This window comes from Anolis carolinensis, chromosome X (genome assembly GCF_035594765.1).
Source record: "Anolis carolinensis isolate JA03-04 chromosome X, rAnoCar3.1.pri, whole genome shotgun sequence".
NCBI lineage: Eukaryota > Metazoa > Chordata > Lepidosauria > Squamata > Dactyloidae > Anolis > Anolis carolinensis.
In genome coordinates, this window is record NC_085847.1 from 6,770,449 (window position 1) to 6,793,665 (window position 23,217).

Sequence of the window (23,217 nt, forward strand, 5' to 3'; positions counted from 1 at the left end):
AACTGAAGTCCAACTATGTCAGTATTTTGTCACAAGCATTTCGAACAATGTATAGTTAGGTAGAACTTTTTTGACATTCAGATGCCATGTAGGGCACGTACGTTTTAAATAATGTTGACTGTAATAATTTTGTTTCCTTTCCATAGGCCTTAAACAGTTATACCCAAGGAGACATAGAAGGGTCAAAACGACTGGGTCACATTGCACTGTTGGTTGCCATTGCATCAATTTTAATTGGCCTTGTGATGATTGGAATCATTTGCATAGTCCATTTCACTACAGTAAGTAAGCTTTGATCATTTCCAGTTTGTATTTTTATTTCACAGTGTAAGAGCCTACTTTATCCTGAGACAGACTCAGTCCTTCTGGCTGGCAGCAGTGGATTCTTTCCATGCTTTACCTGGAGACACTGGAGACCCTCAACAGGCAAGAAAGCCTCCAAAGGTTTAGGTCATACCAGGAGAGCTGGCAACTGCAGCTCGTGGTCATTTTTAGGATGTAGAGTCTGAAAGTCAAGTCAACATCTTGAAAGGTGGAAGGAAGTGGATATATTTAGTTCAAAGAAGATTATGGGGGAACTAGAGACCATGCTCATATATTTAGAATGAAGATGGGAAATGGCCATGCTTTCAGCCTAATCAGAGACAAGCATGAAGTAACGCTCTATAGCTACAACAAGCCTGACCTAATTCGGGGTCCTTGAGGCTACAAAGATCATTCTGAAAGCGCCATCCCTCATGAAATCTCCAGGCTGAATCTTGGCAGACGACCTTTCCAGAGTGACCACAAGTTAATGGTTTGTGCATGAGATGCATGAGCAGTGCTTTTCTCATTGTCACGACCAGCAGAATAAATCATGCAACATCTATTGTGTTGTAAAATTTGTGGATTCCCCTAGTGCAGCATCCAAGAGAATGTGGGTTATGTCCTGCTCTTGAGGAAGCAAACACTCACAGACCCCTGACGTCTCAATGCAGTGAGTAAACTCACTCCTAAATAGCTTCTGTCCAAGAAGACCCTGGTCCTGGATGCTGGACAAGGTGGCCCATTCCTGTGCAGTCTCTTCCCCTCCTGGATATCCTTAGCTGGGCCATTGACATCAGCAGCTTCTCCTCCGGCCAGATTGAATTACCAGTCGCCCCCCACAAGCAGCAGTGTTGTGGGCAGGAGACTTCCACAAGCCCTTTCAACACAGAAATGAACTTTCGACCTCTTTTTTTCCTGCTGATGTCTTTGGAGGAGAGGATTTCTTTTCATTTTTATCATAACCAGACCTCCCAGGAAAGAAACATGCTCAGATAAATAATTAGGTCTCTACACTTTAACATGCTTAATTAAATTAATGAAGGTTTAGTTAACTAATTGCTGAGGGAGGTCACTTATAATTTAGGAAAGACTGTAAATTAGGTGAAGGTTTTTTTTGTGAACCAGAACAGAAGATTAGATTATTTTCCCCTTCTAATAATGAGTGGCAGCTTTTGTGTATTACATTTTCATGGTTTGTTTTTACAGCATCTAAAAAATGAATATTAAGATATTTCTGGCTCTCCTGCTGCAGCACAGACAGAGCTCACCTGAGGCTTTCCAGAGCCTTCCAGATCCCAACCGCTAAACTCAAATGGGTTCTCTAGGCAAAGTGTTGTAGAAAAGGCGGCCATAGAGATATAGCGTGCCCTTTGCCCTCTGTCCAAAACTAAGCTGTGATGTGCCAAACCTGAAGTGAAGGCTAGCCTCCTCTCCAGGTCAGCATGTATTACAGCAGTATCATCTGTCTGACAACAGCAGCATTTTCCTTAGCCCCTCCTCTGGTTCTGAAAGCCCTTTCAGCTTGGGGAAACAGATCTGACTTCTCATGAGTCATATAAAATCATTCTATAAAATATGTATTTATTATGTATTAGTTACACCTACACCCTAACTTTTCTCCAGTGAGTCATATGTGAAAGAAAGACTGTCTGGATATGCTAAGTACATGGTTGTATTCTCCATTTTATCCTCATGACAACCCTGAGGGGTAGGTCAGACCAGGAGTAAATTACTAGAAGATCAAGAATAAACTCCGGGCAAGATAACGTGTTTCTGGTGACTTTACCCATAGACCACGATGGATCTAGAGTTGCCAACTGAACCCCATGCTTGCCCTTTTGCCCTGACAGCAACTCGATGGGAAGAAATATGTAGACAAAGTTTGGAGGTTAGCTAATGATGGTGCTGCTTAATACATACAGGCAGATTTGACATACATACCGACTAGGAAGGAATGCTCTTCTTCTCTGGGTCATAACACATCAGAACTGCATTCGCAATGCTTGATGTCCAAGTTGCTGGGGCCAAATTCACAGGAAACAAAATCCATAGATGTGCTTCTTCGACACACCTGTAGGGACAAGAAGCTAAGTGGGGCACTGGCCCAACAGTCACCATTTGGCAAGCTCAGTGGGGCTTGCTTTGTTCCCCACCAGGCCACCTTCGGCATGTCAGAGGAATAGGTGTTGGCAGGCAGTCCACTCTTTGGTGGCCAAGGTCACGGACTAGCAGCTCTGGTAATGGCCCAGGGATGTGCAGAAGGAACAGTTTATGATAACATTAAAATTAGCTAACATCAAACCATTTCCTGACAATCAGCTATCCATTTATTTGTTTAGATTGCCTTGATGCATAATTTAGAGTTAATTGGCAGGGATAGGACAACTGCCCAGGGGAACTTAATGCTTTTGACTCAAAAGTGCATTGAGCCACTAATGCAGTGGGTTGTTTGTTTAATGGGAACAAGAATCATTAAATAATGTGTCTATTAGGGATTTGACAATGAATAATTAAAACCGGCAATCGCATTTCTTCTCTTTCTTGCTCTCTTGCCCTGCTTCCCTCACCTCTCTTTGAAAAATCGTTATTTCTCCACTAATGCAGTACGCCATCTGAAAGCCAAGATTTGGACCCTAAAGAGTTACCGTCTTCAAACCTGTGGGAAAGACATGAGGAACCTCTCCTGCAAAGATCTAGAAATACGGATCCAGGTGGTTTGATTGGAATCCAATGAGTTTTGCTCAAAGCACCTTGCTGGTGAACAAACTGTTAGCTAGCGCTGGTTGCAGTGCTCTGCTGCAAGGTGAGCACTTCCCCCACCCCGTTATGTCTCTGAAAATGCCACTATAGAGCAATGCATCCTCTCCTCCCCACCCTCCAATACCATGACTGCATTTTAATGTAAATTAGAGGTGTCACCTCTGTCTGAAGCACTACCCTGTCTTGTTGGCATGCGCACGCATTCTGGTGTCTCCCAGGCTGGAGCTATTGGCCTGGCTGGACTTTCCTGATCGGCAATGGATGCTGAGCCAGAACCTGTGGGACCCTTTGGGTGGCCAGCCTGCCGTTGGCTGCAATGGGGCAGTGGCCTCGGGTGACAAAGGCTAGGAGGCGGCAGCAAAGTGTTGGAAGAGAGCGACATGTACCACGAGACCTGCTGTGCCTTCTCTTAGCTAGCCTGCCCATTTGAGGGGTGGGGAAGGATGGTGTCTTCTCGTCAAGGTACATGGACTGGGAGAGAGCACCATCTTCTTTGCACCCCAGGCTCCTCTCTGGATGCACCTAAAGAGTGCCACCATGGAACATACATGTGGACATCTTTCACTTTCTGCCTCTGTTTTTTAGACCGTGCCTCTGCTTATGTATTTGTGCTCCTCCTGTTGTGCATTGTTTCAGTGACTCTGTTATCCAGTGGATGGTGGCTCGTGTAGAGAACCAGGACTGGGTTAAGAGTGGTGAAGGTGGCAACCGTGGGCAGGGTGGCCAACCGACCAGGGAGATGACATGCACTCTGGTCTGCTTTTGTGCCTTTAAGGAGACTTTGGTTGGTAGACGTCAGCCAAAGGGGGAGCTTTTTACAGCTTGGAAATAAAACATGTTCACAGTCAAATACTGTGCTGGAACCTGTAGCCCTGCAGATATTATTGGACTGCAGCTCCCAGCATCCCTCACCATTGGTTGTCCTGACTGAGAGTTATAATCAAACAATATGCAAAGCCCCTACCTCTGTGCCTATAGCTCTCTCCAAAGTGTTTTTAAGGACACGATTCAGTGTCCATATAGAAAACTGACAAGCTTAGGGACAGCTGAAAATTGAGAATCTGAAGTTAATTAGACTTGATGTTGCTGACGTGATGAAGGACATATTTAAATCTTCCCCTTTCCTTGTGTCATCCTGGATGGAACTTGTGTGGAAACTGGAAAAGATTCACCCCTTGAGCTACACTTTTAGCCATGATCCCATGGTCACAATAAAATCATGAAGGAACCTGGGAGGTAGTAACAACAGCCACCTGTGTCTGCTTGTGGTTTTTAAAACAATGAAATCATGTTTGAAAAGGAAAAACGACACACACAATAAACTTTGTATCTTTCATTGTTCAAGTAACCTTGCTGTTTCCGAGGGCTTTTTTGAAACATTTGGCTAGTCTTTGCAGTATGACAGTGGTAAAATATGGATTCTACTTATGCATTTGTTTTCTGTGATATTTTCTTCCTTCTTTTACATTATAATTTTTTAAAATGGTGGGGGAGACTCAAAAGTTGGAACCATACCCAGTCAACTGAACCAAGAGCCTCATGGGAAAAGTCAGACACAGCTGCCTGCAGTTTTACATCTCTTTACTCAGAAGTCTCATTCATTTCAATGGGGCTTCCTCCTCGATATAGATGTGAAACATCACAACCTAGACTAATTGAAATTGAGACATTACAGAAAAGGTCAACATGAAAACAGAAGACACATGCTAAAAGCCAATCCCATAGGACTGATAATGGTGACAACAAAGTCACAATTAATAGGGCTCTTGAACCATAACTAGAGAAAGTCTGTACTGAAAACTCAATTTTTGACTGTTATCTTCCAGTGATTTGAAGAGTGTGAGTCATGTTTCTCTTTCATGTTCTGTAATTCCCTTTAATACTCTTTGCTGTCACTCAAGAAAGCCAAGTTCTGAGCTCTGATCAAAAGTCCCTTTGATGGTCACATTTTTCCAATCCAAATGAAAGACACCCTTGTGAGGCAGAGGAGGAGGGGACAGAAAAGGAGAAGAGAATGGCTACAAGGAAGACTCTGTATAATGTAAACTAGCCTCTCATAGGCAGTTGTGCCAATTTGTATTGACCAGCTGTTGGATATGCTGGCTGGAGGATGATAGGAGAAGGCGTGCAAGTTGCAGGAGACTGCTTTTGTCTAATGTTTTAAAAAGAGCCACTTTCTGAATTATAAAGCAAGACTGATTACTGAAGTAGGGGATGTTGCTGAACTGCAGCTTCTGTCATTCCTATGAAGGCCTTCTAGGGCTGATGGGAACATATACAAGACCATTTATTGGCGGAAACATGGGATATAAAGCTGAATAAAGTGAAATACTCTCCAATGTGGGTTAAAGGACGCTATTATAGCTTCCTGTTTTCCCTCTGAGGGGGAAGGGAGGTCCATAAAATGTGGCTCCAGCTGCCAAGCGCCCGCTTCTTTACCTCCGCCCCCGCCCCAAAAGACAGGCCGCCTTTGCCCCATCCCAAGAGAGCTGCTCAGCGGCCGGTTTACTGGCAGAGGCAGATGGACACCAAAAGTGCTGCCCTCAGCTCTTGGATCAAATTAGCCTCCTTCAGGTCTTTCGGACAGCTGGGTGCTGCAAAAGAGCAATGCATGTGTAATCCTGATATGTAACCCTAGAGCGGGGCTGCTAAATATACGGGATCAGAGGTCCGGTGGAAATGTTGGCAGGAGGCGACATGCACTCACCTCCATTGACCATGCTGCAAAGGCTCCTTCGCCAGACAAAGGACTGGATCTTTCTCCCTTGGACGGGGGCCCACGCCGGATCAGGATCACGACAACTCTGTCCCTGGAATCCTGTTGACACCGGTGCCGGCACTTTCCCCAGAATCACGCTGCAGGGAGGCAGGGAAGAGGCAACATCTTATGTGGCAAAGCGTAGGATCAAATGTGAAACTACACCTCAACCCTCCTAACTCATGGTTTAGCTGCAACAGCCACCTGCATTAATCTTCAATGGTTGGTTGAGAGTTGTGGGAATCAGGCAAGCATCTGGCTGTGTCCTTGTGAGCAAACACAGAGGAATTCTGCATCCTGGTATAAGTGACTAAAATACTCCCCAGGCAGCTGAAATCTGGTTGTGGTTGTGAATATGCCACAGTTATGGATAAATCTAGGGCACTGTTCTGTATGCATTACCACTACTTAACTACATAGCTGATACCAGCCCGTGTTTCTAGCCCAGAGGGGTCCCGATTAGCCAGGTTGCCACATGGATCCAGCTGCGGAAGTCTCTAGTTATATCTCCAGGTGGCTCAGTGCCAAGCGCTGCTGAGAAGGCCATGGCCACCTTCCCTTCCCTTCCTGCTCTGGATGGGCTCTGCCGTGCTGTTGGTAGGAGGGATGCCTGTGTGTTGGTTAGGTGTGCAATCTCATCCGGATGCTGGGGAAGTCATTAAACCCAAGCCACCGAAGAAAAGAAACCTCTCTGGTGTCAAAAAGTTCCTGGAGACTTCCCGGGTTTACAGAGGGCTCCGGTTGCAGCACAGGTGCGGGTGGGCTGTGACATTCGAAAACACATCTCCGAAGCCGTGATTTATTGGATTACTTTCTCCCGCCTTTCTCTCATATGTGGCTCCAGAGGGCTGGAAAACAAATCACGGCTCAAACCATTTCAGCACAAAGGGGAATCAAAACAAATTGGCCAGGTGCCTTCAAGACATTCTGGGTTGGTGAGCCAACAAAAGGGTCAGATTGATTCCAAAGAAGCTGACCCTTCCCTTCCCTTGAAATGTCCCTCCACCAAGTCTATCATCTACCAGTCCCTCTAGGCCAGTGGTTCTCAACCTGTGGATCCCCAGGTGTTTTTATTTATTTATTTATTAGCGACATTTATATCCCGCTCTTCTCACCCCGAAGGGGACTCAGAGTGGCTTACGAATCAAATGAACATACAATATATTATTAGCATAGCACAATATATAAGCATCAAATTACTATATTGTACTATATCATTATATGGTAATATTATTAGTAATATCACATTTAATTTATAATATATAATTAATATTATTATATTGTATTATTAGTATAATATTGTATTCTATTATTATCAATATTATATGTATATACATATATACATGTAAAGTGCGTTAAAGCACTGAGCTGGAGACCGAAAGGTCCCAGGTTCAATCCCCGTGAGCGGCCACTGTTAGCTCCAGCTCTTGCCAACCTAGCAGTTCGAAAACATGCCAGTGTGAGTAGATCAATAGGTACTGCTCCGGCGGGAAGGTAACGGCGCTCCATGCAGTCATGCCAATGGCCACATGACCTTGGAGGTGTCTACAGACAACGCCGGCTCTTCGGCTTAGAAATGGAGATGAGCACCAACCCCCAGAGTCAGACATGACTGGACTTAACGTCAGGGGAAAACCTTTCCCTTTTTTATTATTAGTAATATCACATTTAATTTATAATATATAATTAATATTATTATATTGCATTATTAGTATAATATTGTATTCCATTATAAGATTATCAATATTGTATGTATATACAATATATTCTATATTTATAAGTTATTATAAATTTATATATATATATAAAAGAGTGATGGCATCACGGCAGCGGACAAAACAACAAAAGTAAACATCCCACAACCTCGAAACTTGCCAGCACAACCCCTCATCCATGCCTCTAGGTTGATACAACAAAAAGAAAAGAAAAATAAAGTCCTAATTAGAGGGAGAGGAATAATTGTTTTGTTTTTATCCAATTGCTGCCAGTTAGAAGGCTAAGCTCTGTTCACTTGGTCTCCTAGCAACCCACTCAGCCCAGGGGACCCTTTACCTTAACTACCACCAATTCCTCAATACTTTATTTCCCATACCACCATACTTTGCCACAGCAACGCGTGGCCGGGCATAGCTAATATATATATAAAATTAGTGTTTTGGCCTACAACTCCCAGAAATCCCAGACAGTTTACTAGCTGTTAGGACCACTGGTTTAGGTTGTGATCCTGCTTGGTCCCCTTTGCTGTGTTCATTACTGAATAAGCAGAGGCAGGATCTGAAGGCCAATAGAGAAGTGGCAACAAAGGCCGAGATTCTCTCTGGGCATGTACAGAGTTCCCTTCCAGCCTCCCCTTCACTCCCTAAAAAGTACATAGTGTATTCTTTCAGGACGGAGGAAGGGAGGTTGCCCAGCCAAGGCGAGGAAAGCTCCAGCGATGGCCATGCAAGGCAAGGGTGCAAAGCCGACGCGGCCCCTTTAAGACCGGCACGCTCCTGCGATGCTCCCGTCCCGCCTCCAGGGAACCCCCGGAAGCGCGCGGGCTCACGCCGCCGGAAACGGAAGTGTCTCCAAGGAGCGTCCGGCGAGAGGACGGGTTGTTGTGGAGGGAACTCGGGAGGCGGGACCTCAGCCGGCGAAGGTGAGAAGGGTCCCGGGGCTCTGGAGCATGTGCAGAGAGTCGTTTTTGAGGACGCAAGGAGCCCATTTCCTTCACCAGCATTCACATCCATAGGCTTTGCTCAGTTCCGGAGCTCGGGTAGACTTGCTGCCTGTGGGATTGTGGGAGTTGTAGTCCAAAAATAATGCGCTTAGGGGGAGGCCTGGGCCATCTTGGGCCCTCCAGGTGTTTTGGACTCCAACTCCCAGCATTCCTCGCAGCCTCAGGCCCCTTCCTTTCCCCCCTCAGCCGCTTAAGCGGCTGAGGGGGGAAAGGAAGGGGCCTGAGGCTGCGAGGAATGCTGGGAGTTGGAGTCCAAAACACCTGGAGGGCCCATGCCTGCTCTAGGGTCTCAGAATCAAAGCATTATTTGTAACTTCAGCCTTCTAGATTGGGAGGAACTGCAGCTCCCATCCTATCCCCCCAAACTGGCTGTGGCTCATGGGAACTGGAGTCCCACCATGCTTGGAGACCCACAAGCATCTCACCCTCATCGCTAGGGATCAACCTTGGCTGAACTGCCTCCTCATATGATATTTTTAAAAAAACGAGGCCAGTGTTGTTTTGATGGCCCCTTCATGAAGCTCTTTGTCTGCGTCGCAAGCCCCTTTCGCCTTCCTTAAGCTCTCTCTGCTAACTCCTGTCATCCAGTGGTTGTCATCATTCGATTCCCATTTGGCAGAACAGAGATGCGTATCTCCGGCCGCAATTGCTTTGAGAAGCCCGTCCATTACTTTCTGTTCTGTCCCTCTTAAGCCCTCAAGAGGTCCTTCTCCGGATATCACGCATTCGCTAGAGAGGCACATAGGGTTTTGTCTTTTTTCCAGGAAAGAGCAGTGCAGTGACTAAAGGATAATCACCATTATTTACTTGAGAGGCAATGACGAAAGGGTAAGAGTTGTTATTTGCTCGAGATGCCAGGAAATTGCTTGCTGCTTTGATTAGCAATTTGGAATATTATTTGCTGTAGTGCCGAAAAGCTTTCAGTGTATCTGTTGTAGATTTCAAAAGCAGTTGGCATTTAATTTATTTTACCTCGTTGTTAAATAATTTTGGATGTTATCCTTTGGCTTATTGATTTCTCTGGGCTCAATGTTAAGCTAGCACCCCTCTTTCGGCCTTTTCTCTTTCCAGTGCGTATTCAATTGTGTTGCTGTCCCTCTATTTTGGTGTTACGGTACCATTGTTGTGATCTTCAATACATGGGAAGGATTTGTGGCTTTTATTATTATTATTATTATTATTAAACTTTATTTGTACCCTGCTAGCATCTTCCGAAGGACTCGATGCGGCTTACAAAGGCCAAGGCCTCAACACACAATATAACAATACAAAACAAAGGCAAATTAAAAGGAATTAAAACAGTATAAACCACAAGCAATAACAATACGCTAAAACACAATAGAACTGGGCCGGGCCAGAGTAATGGGTACAAGATTAAAAGTGCTGAAGTGACAGGTGATATATAAGGCTTATAGGGCAAGTGCAGAGTGCGATATGCGATCTTAATTCTAATAAAGTGCTTATGGGACTTGGTATTGGAGATTTCCTATTAATCTGGGAAGGCACATTTCCTCCTGCCTTTTTCCTCTTGAGAGGAGACATGATCAACATGTTTAAATATGTGAAAGACTGTCATAAGGAAGAGGAGCCTAGGACTCAATGGAGCTATGGGTTCAAATGATAGGAAAAGAGATCCCACCGGAACATTAGGAAGAACTTCTTGACCATAAGAAGAGATATTCAACAGTGGAACTCTCTGCCTCAGAGTGCATTGGGGGCTCCTTCTTTGGAAGCTTTTAAAAAGGGGCTGGATGGCCATCTGTCGGGGGTGCTTTGATTGTGCTTTTCCTGCATGGCAGGGGGTTGGACTAGATGGCCCATACGGTCTCTTTCAACTCTGATTCTACGATTCAGGATCTGAAGAACAATGGGGAACACTAGCAGCGAACGTTCAGGAGTGGAGCGCCAGGGAGGCCACAAAACTCCTCGCTCGGGAGCTAAGGATGGAGACCGGCCTAAGATCTTGATGGACAGCCCTGAAGATGCCGACTTATTCCATTCGGAAGAAATGAAGGTATGAGGTCGGCCTTTGTTAGCCGGCAAAACCCAGCAAAATGGGTTCAGTTTTTTCTTCTGAAGGGTGAACAAAATGACTGCTCTGGTTTCCAATTTTAAGAGTGCATGGAAAGATGACGCTTGAGCTTTCTTTTAAGGAGACAGCTTGGATTTATTTCTCCTCGTAATGTGTTCTAAGCTGCTGATATTTACAACCGAAAGCACAAATGGATTTCATGAGCAGCTTTGTCTCCTTTGGCAAGAGAAAATCTGGCTCTTGAGAGTAAAACAAAAGCCGGCTGGCATGCTTCCCTTAGCAAGAGGAGAGGTTTATTATTGGATGTATTTTTGAATTGCTCCTCCACTCCTGAGTGCTCAAGGTGACTTATAGCAGAGCCATAAAATACTAACATGCAGGGATCGTAAAAGGCTAAAACCCAGCAGATAAAATGTAGATATGACAGTAAAAGAAGAGAACCTGCTAAAATCAAGCAGCAGCATTTATTGTTGAAAATTGAGTCATTGAAGTGGCATGTTCTCCGAGTCCTTATTTAACACTAGAACCACTACACCACATGGGTTCTTTAGCAATCTTACTCAGTGATTCCCCTGCTGATGCCATTTTTGGGGAAATGTGATTTAGCTTTGACTGTTGGGCTAATGGTTGCATTCAAGAGCCAAATTGTCATGTAATGCTTGGGTCAGCCAGCAAACTCCAAAAGCCAGCATCCCCGCTGCTCTTCCTTCTAGGCTTCATTGGAGAAAGAAGAATTCCTGGCTTGGCAGCACGACGTGGAGGTGAAGGACAAGGCCCCGACCCAAGCACGTCCGACCGTCTTTCGCTGGACTGGAGGAGGGAAAGAAGTTTATTTATCTGGCTCTTTTAACAACTGGAGCAAACTTCCACTGACAAGGAGGTAAGGTGTTTGTGACTTGCCAGGGCTAGGTATATCACAGCCTGCTGTTCTTTGGGACTTGCTTGTGGAAATTGGTGCATTTTTTGAGATGAAGAGGGATGGCTGTAGGATCAGAAGCAGATTGGTAGGCCTTGCAGGTGTGCCAAGTTGGCCATCGAGCCTCTTAAGATCATTGATAAATGGGATGAGTTTCTCTCTCTCTTTTTTCACAGCCACAATAATTTTGTAGCAATCCTTGATCTTCCAGAAGGTGAACACCAATACAAGTTTTATGTGGATGGGCATTGGACACACGATCCTTCAGAGGTAAATCCGAGGGATCAGAATACTGACGTGCGGCCTCATTGTATGGGCTAATTTGCTCATCATATGCCGGTTCCTCTCCCCTTTTGCCACGGAGCCCATCCCACAACATGCATCTTCTTCCAGCGAGGCTCCATGTTAAAAGGGGAGAAGTACTGGTGTATGCAGTCACGGCAACAACACGGGAGACTCCCCATGTTGCATTGGCAAGAATGGGGGAAGCCAAGCGGCAGACACTACCCGCTGCGGGATGGGGCCTAGGGTAAGTCGGGCGATGCGGGGCGTGGTGCGATGGGTTCCCCACGTCCCCTGCCGGGCCCCCACAGATTCACCACAATGCATGGCGAATCCATAGGTTAATGTAATGTCCTGAGGCTGTTTCCAGGGAACTACACCTCTCCTGTTGAAGCAGCTTTCCTGGCTATCAGTTCATTTCAGGACACAATTGGCATGGCTTAGGTCCACACTATATGAAAGATCTGTCTCCTGCTCCTTGGAGGCACCTTCCACAATCTCAGGCCTGTTGGGTGACAACATGGGAGAGGGCCTTCTTGGTGGCCACTCCCAGGCTCTGGAATTCCCAGCGACCTTAAATGGTCCAACCTTATTATTCCAAAAAGTTACATTGTTGCCCCATTGCTGAGGATGGGAAGGTGCACAGCAAGCAGGGCCAGAGCAGAGCCGCCTGTGTGTTTCCTCCCAGCCTGTAGTAACCAGCCAGATGGGGACCCTCAACAACGTTATTCAGGTGAAGAAAACAGACTTTGAAGTCTTTGATGCTTTAATGGTGGACTCCCAGAAGTGCTCTGATGTGTCTGGTGAGTATTGGAAATTGTCAAAGGAACCAGGGACTGAGAACAGGGCAGCCAAAGGGGGAGAAAGATGGCATCGGTCAGGCTCCTTCAACCATCTTAACTCTCTTCTTGCCTACTACTCAATTCCCGCCTGGCAGAGCTCTCAAGTTCACCTCCTGGGCCCTACCACCAGGAACCCTACATCTGTAAGCCCGAGGATCGGTTCAAATCTCCCCCTATTCTTCCTCCACACCTGCTGCAGGTTATTCTCAACAAAGACACTGGGATTTCGGTGAGTAGAGGACTCGGTTCCTTAAGAATCGACAAGTCCAGGCTTGGTTTGGGTCGTACTCTCTGCCAAATGTTTTTACCTCTCTGAAAGTGTGCAGTTTTGTGCTTCTCTGGTAGCTATGTGAGAGAGGGAACCTCTTGTGGCCCACGGCTTTGAATCTTGAATGCAGAACTCCTAAGTGGTTGGCTTTAACTGTTTTTTCTTTGCCATTCTCCATGTCCTTAGTGTGATCCAGCTCTGCTTCCCGAGCCTAACCATGTCATGCTGAATCACCTCTACGCGCTCTCCATCAAGGTAAGAGACCTCTTGCTTATCCTTCATCACAGGTAGCAAGTCTGTGATCCTCTGCATGTTTTGGACTTCAGCTCCCAGGAGTCCCAGCCAGTATGGAAGAAAGGACTTTAAATTGCTGGAGGGCTGAAGCTCACTGCTGCCAGCCTGCCTTGGTGATTCCACATATTGATCTGTCTCTTCTCCCTCTCTTCCCTAGGACGGGGTGATGGTGCTCAGTGCCACCCACCGTTACAAGAAAAAGTATGTGACCACCTTGCTGTATAAGCCCATATGAACTGTGCACAGGGGGCCCCTGCCTGATGGAGCAGCATGGGCAAGAACCCCAAAGTGTGCCCTTGTCATGGGGAAGACTTGCTGTCCAAACATACAGCCTTTTTTTAGAGACCAGATTTGTTGAATTTGTTGCCTTGTGTGCACATTGCGTTCTCTCTTTCTCTTCATCTGTCTCCTGCTGCGGATATTCTTCAGCCCAACAAGCAGGTCTACTTCTGTGTTACCAATGAAATGCGACCGTCCGAGGATTGCCCTGCAAACCTTGCCTGTCTATAAAAAAACCAAAGCCTGAGCACATCAGGGTTGCGGAGTATATTCAGCCTAGCGTTTTGAGTTGCCGGTTAGTAGCAAATCATTCAAGGGGTTGGGAGAATCAGGGCTTTCTGAATTTTGATCTTACAGGGGCCATCTTCTTCCACTTTTAAACTATGCTCCATAAATTGTAGGAACTTGAGGGAGGATGGTTTTCCCTTTCCCAGAGTCTAGAACCCCAAATCATTTTGCTACTTGTCTGAAATGGCTGTAGCCATCCTTTCTGAGGCCAGCCAAGGGATGCGGTCCAGCAATAACACATACAAGGGAAGGCAAGCTGTTCCCTGTCCTCCTTGAATGGCAGTGGCCGTGTTGGTGCCCCAAGTAAATACACTCCCCCGCCTCCTTTGGAACCAGCTTGTGCCTTTTTGCCAGGCCAGTCAAGGAATTCAGGGACTTGGTGGGCCTCAGAAGCACCATTTCGGAACTCTGCTTTTGCCAGTTGAGCCTCTTTCCAAAGCCTTCAGGTATCTCTGTTGCTTTGAGTAGCTAGACAGCCTCCAGAGTGCGGTTGGGAACAATATTGCGTGTGAACCTTTATTTGATCTTTTATTATTGGTCCTCTCCAGCCACAAGTTTTTTTAAAAATAAATAAATGAATATATAGAGTGAATGAAGTGTGTGTTCTTTGGGTCTGCTAGTGTCAAAAAGTACTCTTTCCCAAGGGGCTTATGTATTCTGACTCTGCACATGGGGTCAACAATCCGGAGGCAAAGAATATTACAATATTATACTGACCCACGGTGTGGCTGTTCTTAGAAAAGGGCACCTTCTGCACATAGAGAATATTGGACTCTCTTGTGTGCCCTTGTGTCATCTCCGACAAGCCCATTACAGAGTTGTCTTGGAAATATTTGCTCAGATTTGCCAAGGCCAAGAGCATGCCCATTGGGTTTGCATGGCCGGGCGGGGTTAGATCCCTGGTCCCATGCTCAAAGCACTACACCAACCCATTTGCAATGAACACAACCAGCCTCCATGTGACTGTACCTTGATTCTCAGGGGTGAGGTACAGTAGAGTCTCACTTATCCAAGCTAAACAGGCCGGCAGAAGCTTGGATAAGCAAATATCTTGGGTAATAAAGAGGGATTAAGGAAAAGCCTATTAACCATCAAATTAGGTTATGATTTTACAAATTAAGCACCAAAACATCATGTTATAAAACAAATTTGACAGAAAAAGTAGTTCAATATGCAGTAATGTTATGTTGTAATTACTGTATTTACAGATTTAGCACCAAAATATCACGATGTATTGAAAACATTGACTGCAAAAATGGCTTGGATAATCCAGAAGCTTGGATAAGTGAGACTCTACTGTACTAGGTTCAGACAAAAGCAACTATATCTCAGGTGTGAGGGGAGCTAAAATGTGTGCGTTACTCATCACAAACTCATGCGTTGGATGATATGCACCCTTGCACAGGGTTAGGGTAAAAAAACTGTTTTCATTTGGTTCAGCCTGTTACCATTGCCATTATGCCTCAGTCCACAATCACTTTTCCATACTTTAGAAGGCATTCATTCCCACATTGCGATGGCTTTTCTCTCTGCCTCATTTCCCTGCATGTGCGGCATGATTAGCACAGCAACATTCAAGGGTGACGTTTTCCTCCCCTGTTGTCATTGCCACAATAAAACTCAACCCACTAGGAACTTTTGTGAAAGGCCTTTTGGCCCATTGGGTTGAGAGGAAGAACCCACAACCAACAGTCCCTCATCCAAGCCTTATTCAGATTTTTCTGGCCACATGTTGCTCATTTTAATGCCTGTATCTTAGAAATATGGCAGAGCCGAGAAAGAGGCCGGAAAAGGTCCCCACAAAGAAGGCTTTTGGAGTTGGGGGTGGAAAACTATGGAGAAAGGGTGCCTTTCTTGGTTTGTCTTTTAAAACGAATGGGAGTCAGGACCAGTGTTCAATATGGTCAGAGAGGATATGGCTGTCGGAGGCTATTACTCACACTGGTGTAAGGATGCTCCTGTCTCTGCAAGGCCCAGGGGTAAAGGAGAGGCTCTTTCTGTCACTTAACCAGTTCCCCAAGCATTGGTTGGATTACACATCTCATCATGGACAGCACCGAAACAATGAGTCTTAAATAAGTATATTTTGTGCACATGAAAAGAAAAATAAAGGAACATTTGTAAACAAGCTTGCAGTTCATTTATACATTCAAGATTAGGCACAACAGAAGTCAAAGCAGTTTGGTTTTCAATGCAGAGCATCACTATGCGCAATAGGTCAACCAAAGGGGTGGGTTTGGGGGGGTCTGGGGGGGGGCTGGCTTCCTGGCGACCTGTTTAGAGCAGGCCAAGGGGGAAGGGGAGGTGCATCACTCGGCGGGGGCCGCACCTCGGCTCCCGCCAGCTCACAGTTTGGCATACACACACACGATCCCTGTAGAAGAAGACGTCAGACCCTGTAGAAACTGGCTTCGGTTTAAAAATAGAAATATTTACAGTGTAGTCGAAACTTGCATTCGCTTGCCAAGTGTTGCTTCGTTTGGTGATGTATGGCCTGAATTACGTTGTTGGTAGGTTTTTTTAAAAACGCACCGCAGGGTGTTTGCGTGCATGTGTGTGTGTATGTGTGTGTATATATATGTTGTTACAGCACCAGAGAAGAGGGAAAGGTCGTCGAACAGTTATTGTCAGCCTACCGGGACTGAGGATGGCCAGCCCTGCTCAGGCCTTGATGTGGGTCGGGGGGCAGCGGATGAAGAAGGGGTTGCCTTGTGTTGGGGGGAAGCGGTCTGCGCAGTCAGGAAACGGGCGAGGAAAGGAAAGCTCCCCATTGCGCGGACTGTTTCCCCGCAAACGCAGCTGGAATGGCCATTCTGCCCCCTTCCTCCCTGCTGCCTGCCCTTTGGGGTGGCATGGGGGGCAGAAGGCCTGAGCAGGGCTTTCCTCAACAGCTAACCTGGGCAGATGGCTTCACGAAGAGAGAGGGACTAACACACGGATGATGGCAATGGGAACTGGAGCCCTTCTCTGAGTGAGCAGGCCAGGCAGCTTGGCCCTCCTGCGCCTGCCTTCCTGCCACTCCGCTCCCAATGTTCCTTCTGACTAAGAGAGTTCTAGCCTAGCTTTGCGCCCCACAGGCCTTCTGTATGGCTGACAGTAAGTGGAGATCAGGACATCCTGACTCACAAGGTCCCTTCTTAAAGGCAGTGGTGACTTCTGAAGGCTTGGGGAGGGGGCGGGTTGGTGGGGGGGGGGGCAGAGAGAGGGGACAGGGAAGGGAGAGGCTCCCCAGGCCTTATCTGTTGCTGCTCTTGTGGGAAGGAAACGGTCACTGTACCATGCCAGACAGAGAGTTCTCGTGTTTTTATTTGGTTATCGGTTCACAAGTTCAATACTTTCCAGGTGGAGCGTAAATTATCCCTTGCTCTTGTCTGCGGCAATAAAAAGGTGATGAAGGCAAATTGATTTTTGTTTTTGTTTCAATGCAGGCAACTTCTATTTCGTAATAAAGCCTACGACCTCATTCCCGCCGACAAGCGTTGGCTTGCACGTTTCACATTACAGTATTTGTTCATGGGATCCCGGGGGGCGGGGGCCAGGTCCCTTGGGCAGCGGCGGCCAAAGGCACCTTCCTGCGACCCCCCCATCCGACAAAGGGCTCGTGGTTCGGAAAAAACAAATGCACACTTTACAATAAAAAAGTAGAAACGGATTTCTTCCCCCCCACCCCTTTTTTTTTTTTTACGAATATAAAGTTTCTTGTAAATATGTACAGTCCTTTGAGCTATTCTATAGCAGGAAGCGTTTCACAAACAAGACACAAGATTTACACTCTTAGGACTCGACAAGCCGAGTTTTCAGGTCATGAGGAACTTTTTTTGTTTCCATGAGAAGCGAAAACACCGTAAACACCTTTCGAGACACCCAAGACCCAGAGGCAGAAATCTCCGCATGTTTCCTGACAGACCATCTGGTATAAAATAGCCCGCTACGCAAGAGACCAGACCCTGTTCGCCACGACCCACCCCCACCCCCCAAGGGCCCTGGCGCAATGGGAGATGGAGAGGCCTCCCCAGTGGGGCAGCACCGGCTGGGAAAAGGATCAGGCCAGAGAGAGAGAGAGAGAGAGAGAACGAGGGAGAGGAAGGCAGCTCCAGCAAATTGAACGGGCAAAGCCTGAGTCGGAAAGAAAGGAGCCTCCCTGCTCAGCACGAGAGGGCTTGCGCTTGTGGCAAAAAGTGATGGCAAAAGGCTTGGGATTTGTCAAGGCTGCCCGTTCTCTTTGCTGCCAGGAGCAGTGGTTTCTACCACGCGGATTTTCTTAGTCTCTCTTGTGGGCATGGCTCTTATTCTCTTCCTACAGTTTCTTATTTGGAGCGGCAGAGTGCTGCTTCCATCCACTTTGGGGGCAAGGAGGCATCTCCTTGGCGTGGCCCTGACCCAGGAGGAGAGTGGCGCATTTGGCAAACAGGATCCTGCCTAATGCTGGCCGGGGATGGGAATGTCATCGTGCCTCGTGGAAGTTCTGTTTGTCGCGGACTCAAAGAACCAGAGCTCGTTCTCCCTTCAGTGCCTGTTTCCCCAGTAAACAAGGATGGTTATCGTTGCAGCATTAATCTATAAAGGCTTTAGTTCAGTTTAACACGGGAGGTACAAGATACAATATCGAGCAAAGCAACTGAAAAGGAGACCGCAGCCAGGACGATGGTGTTGCAGTTAAGCATGCAGGGAGCTGCCATGCAGAAAACCTGGGTAAGGGGCAGGGGTTTCACCCCTCTTGACTGCCGCGAGGGCAGGTGAGGGCAGCGGGCGGTGACCACGGGACTCGGTGTGATCAGGGGCTGTTGGGGGAGAGTTTCAACAGGACGTTCCCTTCCTCGTAACCCGGCTAGCCACAGAGCTGCACCAAACGGCTAGAGTATTCTCTCATTTGTTTGGGGTCGGCTGGGTTTTTGTATTCCTTTTGTTTGGAATGTGACATTCCAAGGGTTTTAGAAGCAGCAGATGGACTAAACTGATTGAGATTTCTCGAAAGCTCTGCAGAAGAAGCTAGAATGATGCTGGGTACTGAGACACAATCGCCGAGGCCTCGGCTGGTGGCGAGGCCTTTCCCAGACCTCCAGCATCCTTTCCCCAAATGCCGATAGCCTATACCTTTCCGGCTCGGGTGAGATCCCCACCCCGTCTGGCTTCATGGACGGGGATGGTTGAAGGCTCAACGCGAAGTATAAAAAGTGTATGAACTGCTTTTGAAAGAGCAACGGGAGTACAAAGTGCCCAAAAAGAGGGGGGAAGAGAGGAGGTGGAGAGAAAAACCCAACTGCAGGAAGCGGTAGGAAAAGAAACTGAGATGCGAGCATTTCCCTTGCAAGCAACTAGAGTCCTGGCGGATTGGATCCGGTTGCCAGAACCCTTTTGGGGCCCAGAGGGGTTGGGCTGGCCGGGGTGGCTGGGCCGCAAAGGAAGAAGCATGGCTGCCCACTCAGTACATTTCCTGGGGTCTTCCTGCAGTTCAAGGTCGGGGGAAGGCTTGTGTAGCTTATACTGAAGATTGGTCCCAGACCTGTCAAGGAAAGCAGAGGGGGGCGGGATGTAAATTGAGGGGAAGGGACCCTGGGACAGAGCTCTCCGGACATGCTCTCTCAAGCACAGCATCCCACCAAGAGAAAGAGCCTGCCGTTTGGACACTCAGAGCTCCACGGGACAGGCGGCTTCGGCCCGAGTGCAGCAAACAAGGGAATCTTTCCAGAGAGAGACTCGGCACTCGCGTCCTGGGTCCAATCCCGAGCCGTCTGCGTGAAAGAGAGAGCATGCGGGCGGGCGGGTGGGCAGACGGGCAGGTGGGTGGGCGGGCCTGGGAGGATTACCGGCAGCCCCAGACACATGCGCAGCTTACCTTGTTGACTTGGGAGAGGGGAGTCCTTGCGCCCCCCCCCTGCATCCTTCCCCGGCTGCTCTCCTCAAACAGCCTCCCAGGGGACCTTTCCCTGCGGGTGCTCAGGACCCGGCCAGGAGATTTCTCCCGCTCTAGCGGACGCCCGGGTGACTTGTCCCTACGCAGCTCCGTCCGTCCCTCTCGATAGCGGTGGGGTGTGCTTGGCTCCCGGGAGTGGGCCGGACCTTCCGGGGGGCCGGGGCTGGAGGCTACCCGCTTGGTTATGTGCTCGTTGTAGGTGGGGGGACCCCTCTTATTTGGGCTGCTGTCATTCAAAAACAATGGACGCGGACAGCTGAGTGACAAAAACCTCAAAGTTACACGGTTATCTGCAACAATGCAACCCCCCTCCCCCCACGCCTTCTCTGGCCCTACACGTCTGCTGAGCAGAAAACAGCCCCACTCTGTTTGAGAAGCTACCGGTTCCCCCGAGAAGCTTCCGAAGGACAGCTTTCACTAGCCTGGTCCCTTTCAGATGGAGTGGCCTGCAACTCCCATGATCCCCCAGCCAGGAAGGCCAAGTGGGGAAGGTTTAGTCCTTCTGGAGGCCTTTGGACTGTGGAAGGAAGACAAGAAAAACTATTGCTCTTGCCTGACTTGACACGGGTCCCACTTTGGTCCTTTCGTATATGAATACAGTATATGGATACAGCATTACTACTCCCTCCCTCCCCCCTTTGCTCCCCCCTTTACTTCATTTCTCTTCACTCGCTAGGATTTGCATTTGACCCTCCTCCTGCCTCCCCTTTTGCTTGTTCAGCCACTCTCAGATCCATATGATCTGCCTCCCACCGTCTGTATCCCACTGACAGCTCTCCCTTAAAGCCACTTTGTTGCTGCCAGCTGGAAAGGCACCAATTCTGTCCTTGTCCTCTCAGCTACTTCTGATGCTGTTGACTGCAACTGCATTCTTCTTCTGACACCCTGCAACACCTAGGATTGCTGCAACTGTTCTTGCATTCTGCTAGGGAATGCCACTTCTTCCAGTTTTCCATGGAGGCCACTTTCTGCCTCTGATGGCTGCCTTCCAATGGCTCTACCAACTCTCAGAATGTCCAAGTGTTATTTTAATGATGACATTGCCATCTGCCCCCCCCCCCCCCCCCGGCTCCTAAAGACTTTCTCACAGTGCTCTTTGGAGCTTGAACTGCTCCTTTCCCCTCTTCTCATTCCCTTATGACTCTGGGTCTAGAAAGGAGGAGCTTTATTCTAGTTGCTGTCACTCCCACCCTTTGCCATATTACTCCTTTTGGGATCAAAAATATCTTTGCCTTGGGTTGACATGCTTTGCCTGCTCCTGCCTCAGAGACTCATGGACCTATTCTGGACCTTGTGAGGCAGCAGACATATCCAGTAGCAACAATCCAATCGTTTCCTACCTGCGTGTGGTAGAGGACGCCCGGTGGTGTTCATTGTTTGACTCCTTCACCAGATTCCCCTTACAGCAAATAACACGGAGTTTGTCTTGATAAGAAGAAGCCAGGTAAATTGCGCCAGATGAAATTGCCGGGCCCAGATAGCGAGGGCTGGGAATATCCAAGTGAGCTCGAGCTGGAGTGCTGAGGGCCGGGAGGAGAGAAGAAAAGGTTCTGAGTTTGCATCCCAGCGGATACATGAACGTTTCAGAACACCCAGGACCCCACTGCCACGGAGGACATGGATTTGCTTACCCAAGGGAGGCCCGAGCTTGAATCTCAATGACTTCAAGGGAGTTGAAGTGGGTCACAAACAGATACGGCTCCCTGTAGGCTACAAGAGCACCAGGAACAAAGATGAAAGGTTAACGGGAATGCAAAGGGAAGAGAAGAGCATGGGAAGTTTAGTTCCAGGTTCCAGTTAGAAAAAGGGAAACCGTCCTTCTGCTGCTTCGGAGAACCCTCTGGGGCAGCCCTCCCGCCCCTTGCAGCAGAAAGAGAGGACAAAACCCAATAATGCCTCTTCCAAGGGATGGGAATCTCTGCCATCCCAAACTGAAAAGGCAGCCCCTGCCCATCATCAAGGAAAAGAACAGAAAACAAGCACAGGACAAATGCCAGGTACGGTGAGGGAACAGAACCAGAAAAACATGAAACTCTCCAAAAAAGGGAGGGACAGGACAGGAGTGGAGTACATGACCAGGACTCTAGCCTCTTGGCCCAAAGACAGGAGACAAAGTCGTCCCAACTCACAAAGAACAGGAATCTTCAGCAAGAAATTACCTTTTCTCCCCAGTTTCCAGGGGGCTTAGTTTAAATGTAAGAAAGCCCAACAAGAGTGGCATTCCCTCAAGTCAGACTGAGAGCCTTTCTGGAGGAGTGGGGACCTGTCACCTGAGCCCTGAGCCTGAAGGCTGCTCTACTTATTAGCCTGCTGCAAAGAGAGAATCTGGGCAAGGCAAGTCACTCATTAGACAGCGATAAGCACCCATCTTTGCTGGGAAAGAGGATGGGTTTTGTGATGTCTATGATCTCCAGGATGCAAAAGCACTGGACCAGGATACATGCTCAGTCATGGAATGGAAAAGAAAGCACTTTGCGCTTACCAAATGCCAAAGGCAGGCGGCTCCATTTCAGGTCATCTGAGCGACTGCGTCTCCCGTAAGAGTCGACAAAGACGCCGAACTCTGCAGGGCAAAAAGCAAACATCAGTCGGCAAATTTCAAATGTTGAAGAGAAACAGAATAGAAACAGGAGTCTGTTGGAAAACCCAAGTGTTCATCCACTGTTTGAACCTACTTGGCCAAAAGACACCTCACCTACTGGAAAGGAAGCAAGCAGGGCACAGCACTCACTCTGGAATCCTCCCCGGAGGGTGAGAAGTGGGCCAGACCCTGCATTCTCCTCGCAATAGCACTGCTTTGAAGCAGCCGCCCCTTCCGCCGCTCCCACTAACACTGGGGAGCAGAAGGAATGGAGGCCTAACCAAGACCCAACAGGGGACAAGTAAGTGGGTGCCCTCACTCATACCCAGCAGATGGGCCCCTCTTACATCTGGATGAACAGCAGGAAGGAAGGAAGGAAGGGTGGGTTAAGAGTGGCAGCAAACAGGGAGGAGGAAGGTACCAAAGATTTCACAATCCAAGTATCTGTTTGACCTCAGGAGTTCAACAGAGCCCTCAAGGTCACAAAGCTACTTACCATGAAAGCAGAGCAGATACTCCTCCCTCTGACCCGCAGGATTCACCTGGATGATATTGATTGGGAAACTGTTGCTAGATGAAGCAAACACGGCAGACGCTAAGGTGTGGTCGGTCTTGTCCAGGAATTCTAAGATCAAGAGAAGGAACAGGAGATCAGCACATTTCACGACAAGCATTAGAACAAACACACCACCAGCCTAGAATGTCTCACGACAGTTGTTAGCATTAAGGACGTGCAAAGGAAGGCAGCCTTACCATCCAGCGTATACTGCTTCATCTCAATTTCATAAAACTTGTTTGTTCCGACGATGATGCTGTAATTGGTGAAATGAATACAGCTGCAGGGCTCGGAGGTTTCAATCTCCTGTCAGTGGGAAACACAAAAGCACAGGCACATACCCCACAATTAGCCGCGTTGCTTCATTATACAATACTCTGCTCAGAGTTTTAATGGAAACCATGGCTGCCATCACCTAAGGC

At 47.8% G+C, this 23,217-nt stretch overlaps 3 protein-coding genes and 1 long non-coding RNA gene across 16 annotated transcripts in view; 2 read left to right on the plus strand and 2 right to left on the minus strand.

Moving 5' to 3' along the window:
- Positions 1-4,414, plus strand: part of tmem233 (transmembrane protein 233) — a 7,570-nt gene extending 3,156 nt beyond the window's left edge. The window contains exons 2-3 of the mRNA XM_016996591.2: positions 147-281; positions 2,911-4,414. Coding sequence (XP_016852080.1) covers positions 147-281; positions 2,911-2,922 — 147 coding nt within the window. The 3' untranslated portion in view covers positions 2,923-4,414. The remainder of the gene's footprint in view (positions 1-146; positions 282-2,910) is intronic.
- Positions 1-8,337, minus strand: part of LOC134292881 (uncharacterized) — a 10,188-nt gene extending 1,851 nt beyond the window's left edge. The window contains exons 1-2 of the long non-coding RNA XR_009999991.1: positions 5,774-8,337; positions 2,248-2,377 (exon numbers count right to left, since the gene is read on the minus strand). This is a non-coding gene — a long non-coding RNA (uncharacterized LOC134292881). The remainder of the gene's footprint in view (positions 1-2,247; positions 2,378-5,773) is intronic.
- On the plus strand, positions 8,332-14,336 carry prkab1 (protein kinase AMP-activated non-catalytic subunit beta 1). 2 transcript variants are annotated; one of them, XM_008118661.3, is made up of 9 exons: positions 8,370-8,462; positions 9,308-9,371; positions 10,398-10,557; positions 11,289-11,455; positions 11,668-11,761; positions 12,462-12,576; positions 12,711-12,844; positions 13,070-13,138; positions 13,335-14,336. In XM_008118661.3, the coding sequence occupies exons 3-9, from the start codon at positions 10,411-10,413 to the stop codon at positions 13,410-13,412; spliced, it is 804 nt and encodes a 267-aa protein (XP_008116868.1). In that variant the 5' UTR covers positions 8,370-8,462; positions 9,308-9,371; positions 10,398-10,410; the 3' UTR covers positions 13,413-14,336. The 2 variants fall into 2 exon arrangements, with proteins under 2 accessions (XP_003226038.1, XP_008116868.1); XM_003225990.3 differs by lacking the exon at positions 9,308-9,371 and having other exon boundaries at positions 8,332-8,462.
- Positions 14,337-15,809: 1,473 nt separating this feature from the next.
- Positions 15,810-23,217, minus strand: part of cit (citron rho-interacting serine/threonine kinase) — a 67,982-nt gene continuing 60,574 nt past the window's right edge. For 8 of the 12 annotated variants that reach the window (XM_062958412.1, XM_062958408.1, XM_062958416.1 and 5 more), the window contains 7 exons: positions 22,993-23,101; positions 22,736-22,864; positions 22,141-22,221; positions 21,290-21,368; positions 20,999-21,178; positions 19,581-19,914; positions 19,254-19,476 (listed from right to left, as the gene is read on the minus strand). In XM_062958412.1, coding sequence (XP_062814482.1) covers positions 19,327-19,476; positions 19,581-19,914; positions 20,999-21,178; positions 21,290-21,368; positions 22,141-22,221; positions 22,736-22,864; positions 22,993-23,101 — 1,062 coding nt within the window. In that variant the 3' untranslated portion in view covers positions 19,254-19,326. The other 4 variants (XM_016996594.2, XM_062958415.1, XM_062958413.1 and 1 more) reach the window with 3 other exon arrangements.

Bases quoted from the DNA above. Each gene is read 5' to 3' on its own strand.
- prkab1 (XM_003225990.3), top strand. From the start codon at position 10,411: ATGGGGAACACTAGCAGCGAACGTTCAGGAGTGGAGCGCCAGGGAGGC. The intron at 11,762-12,461 runs GTAAATCCGAGG...GTTTCCTCCCAG, and splicing joins GGACACACGATCCTTCAGAG to CCTGTAGTAACCAGCCAGAT. The intron at 13,139-13,334 runs GTAAGAGACCTC...TCTCTTCCCTAG, and splicing joins TCTACGCGCTCTCCATCAAG to GACGGGGTGATGGTGCTCAG.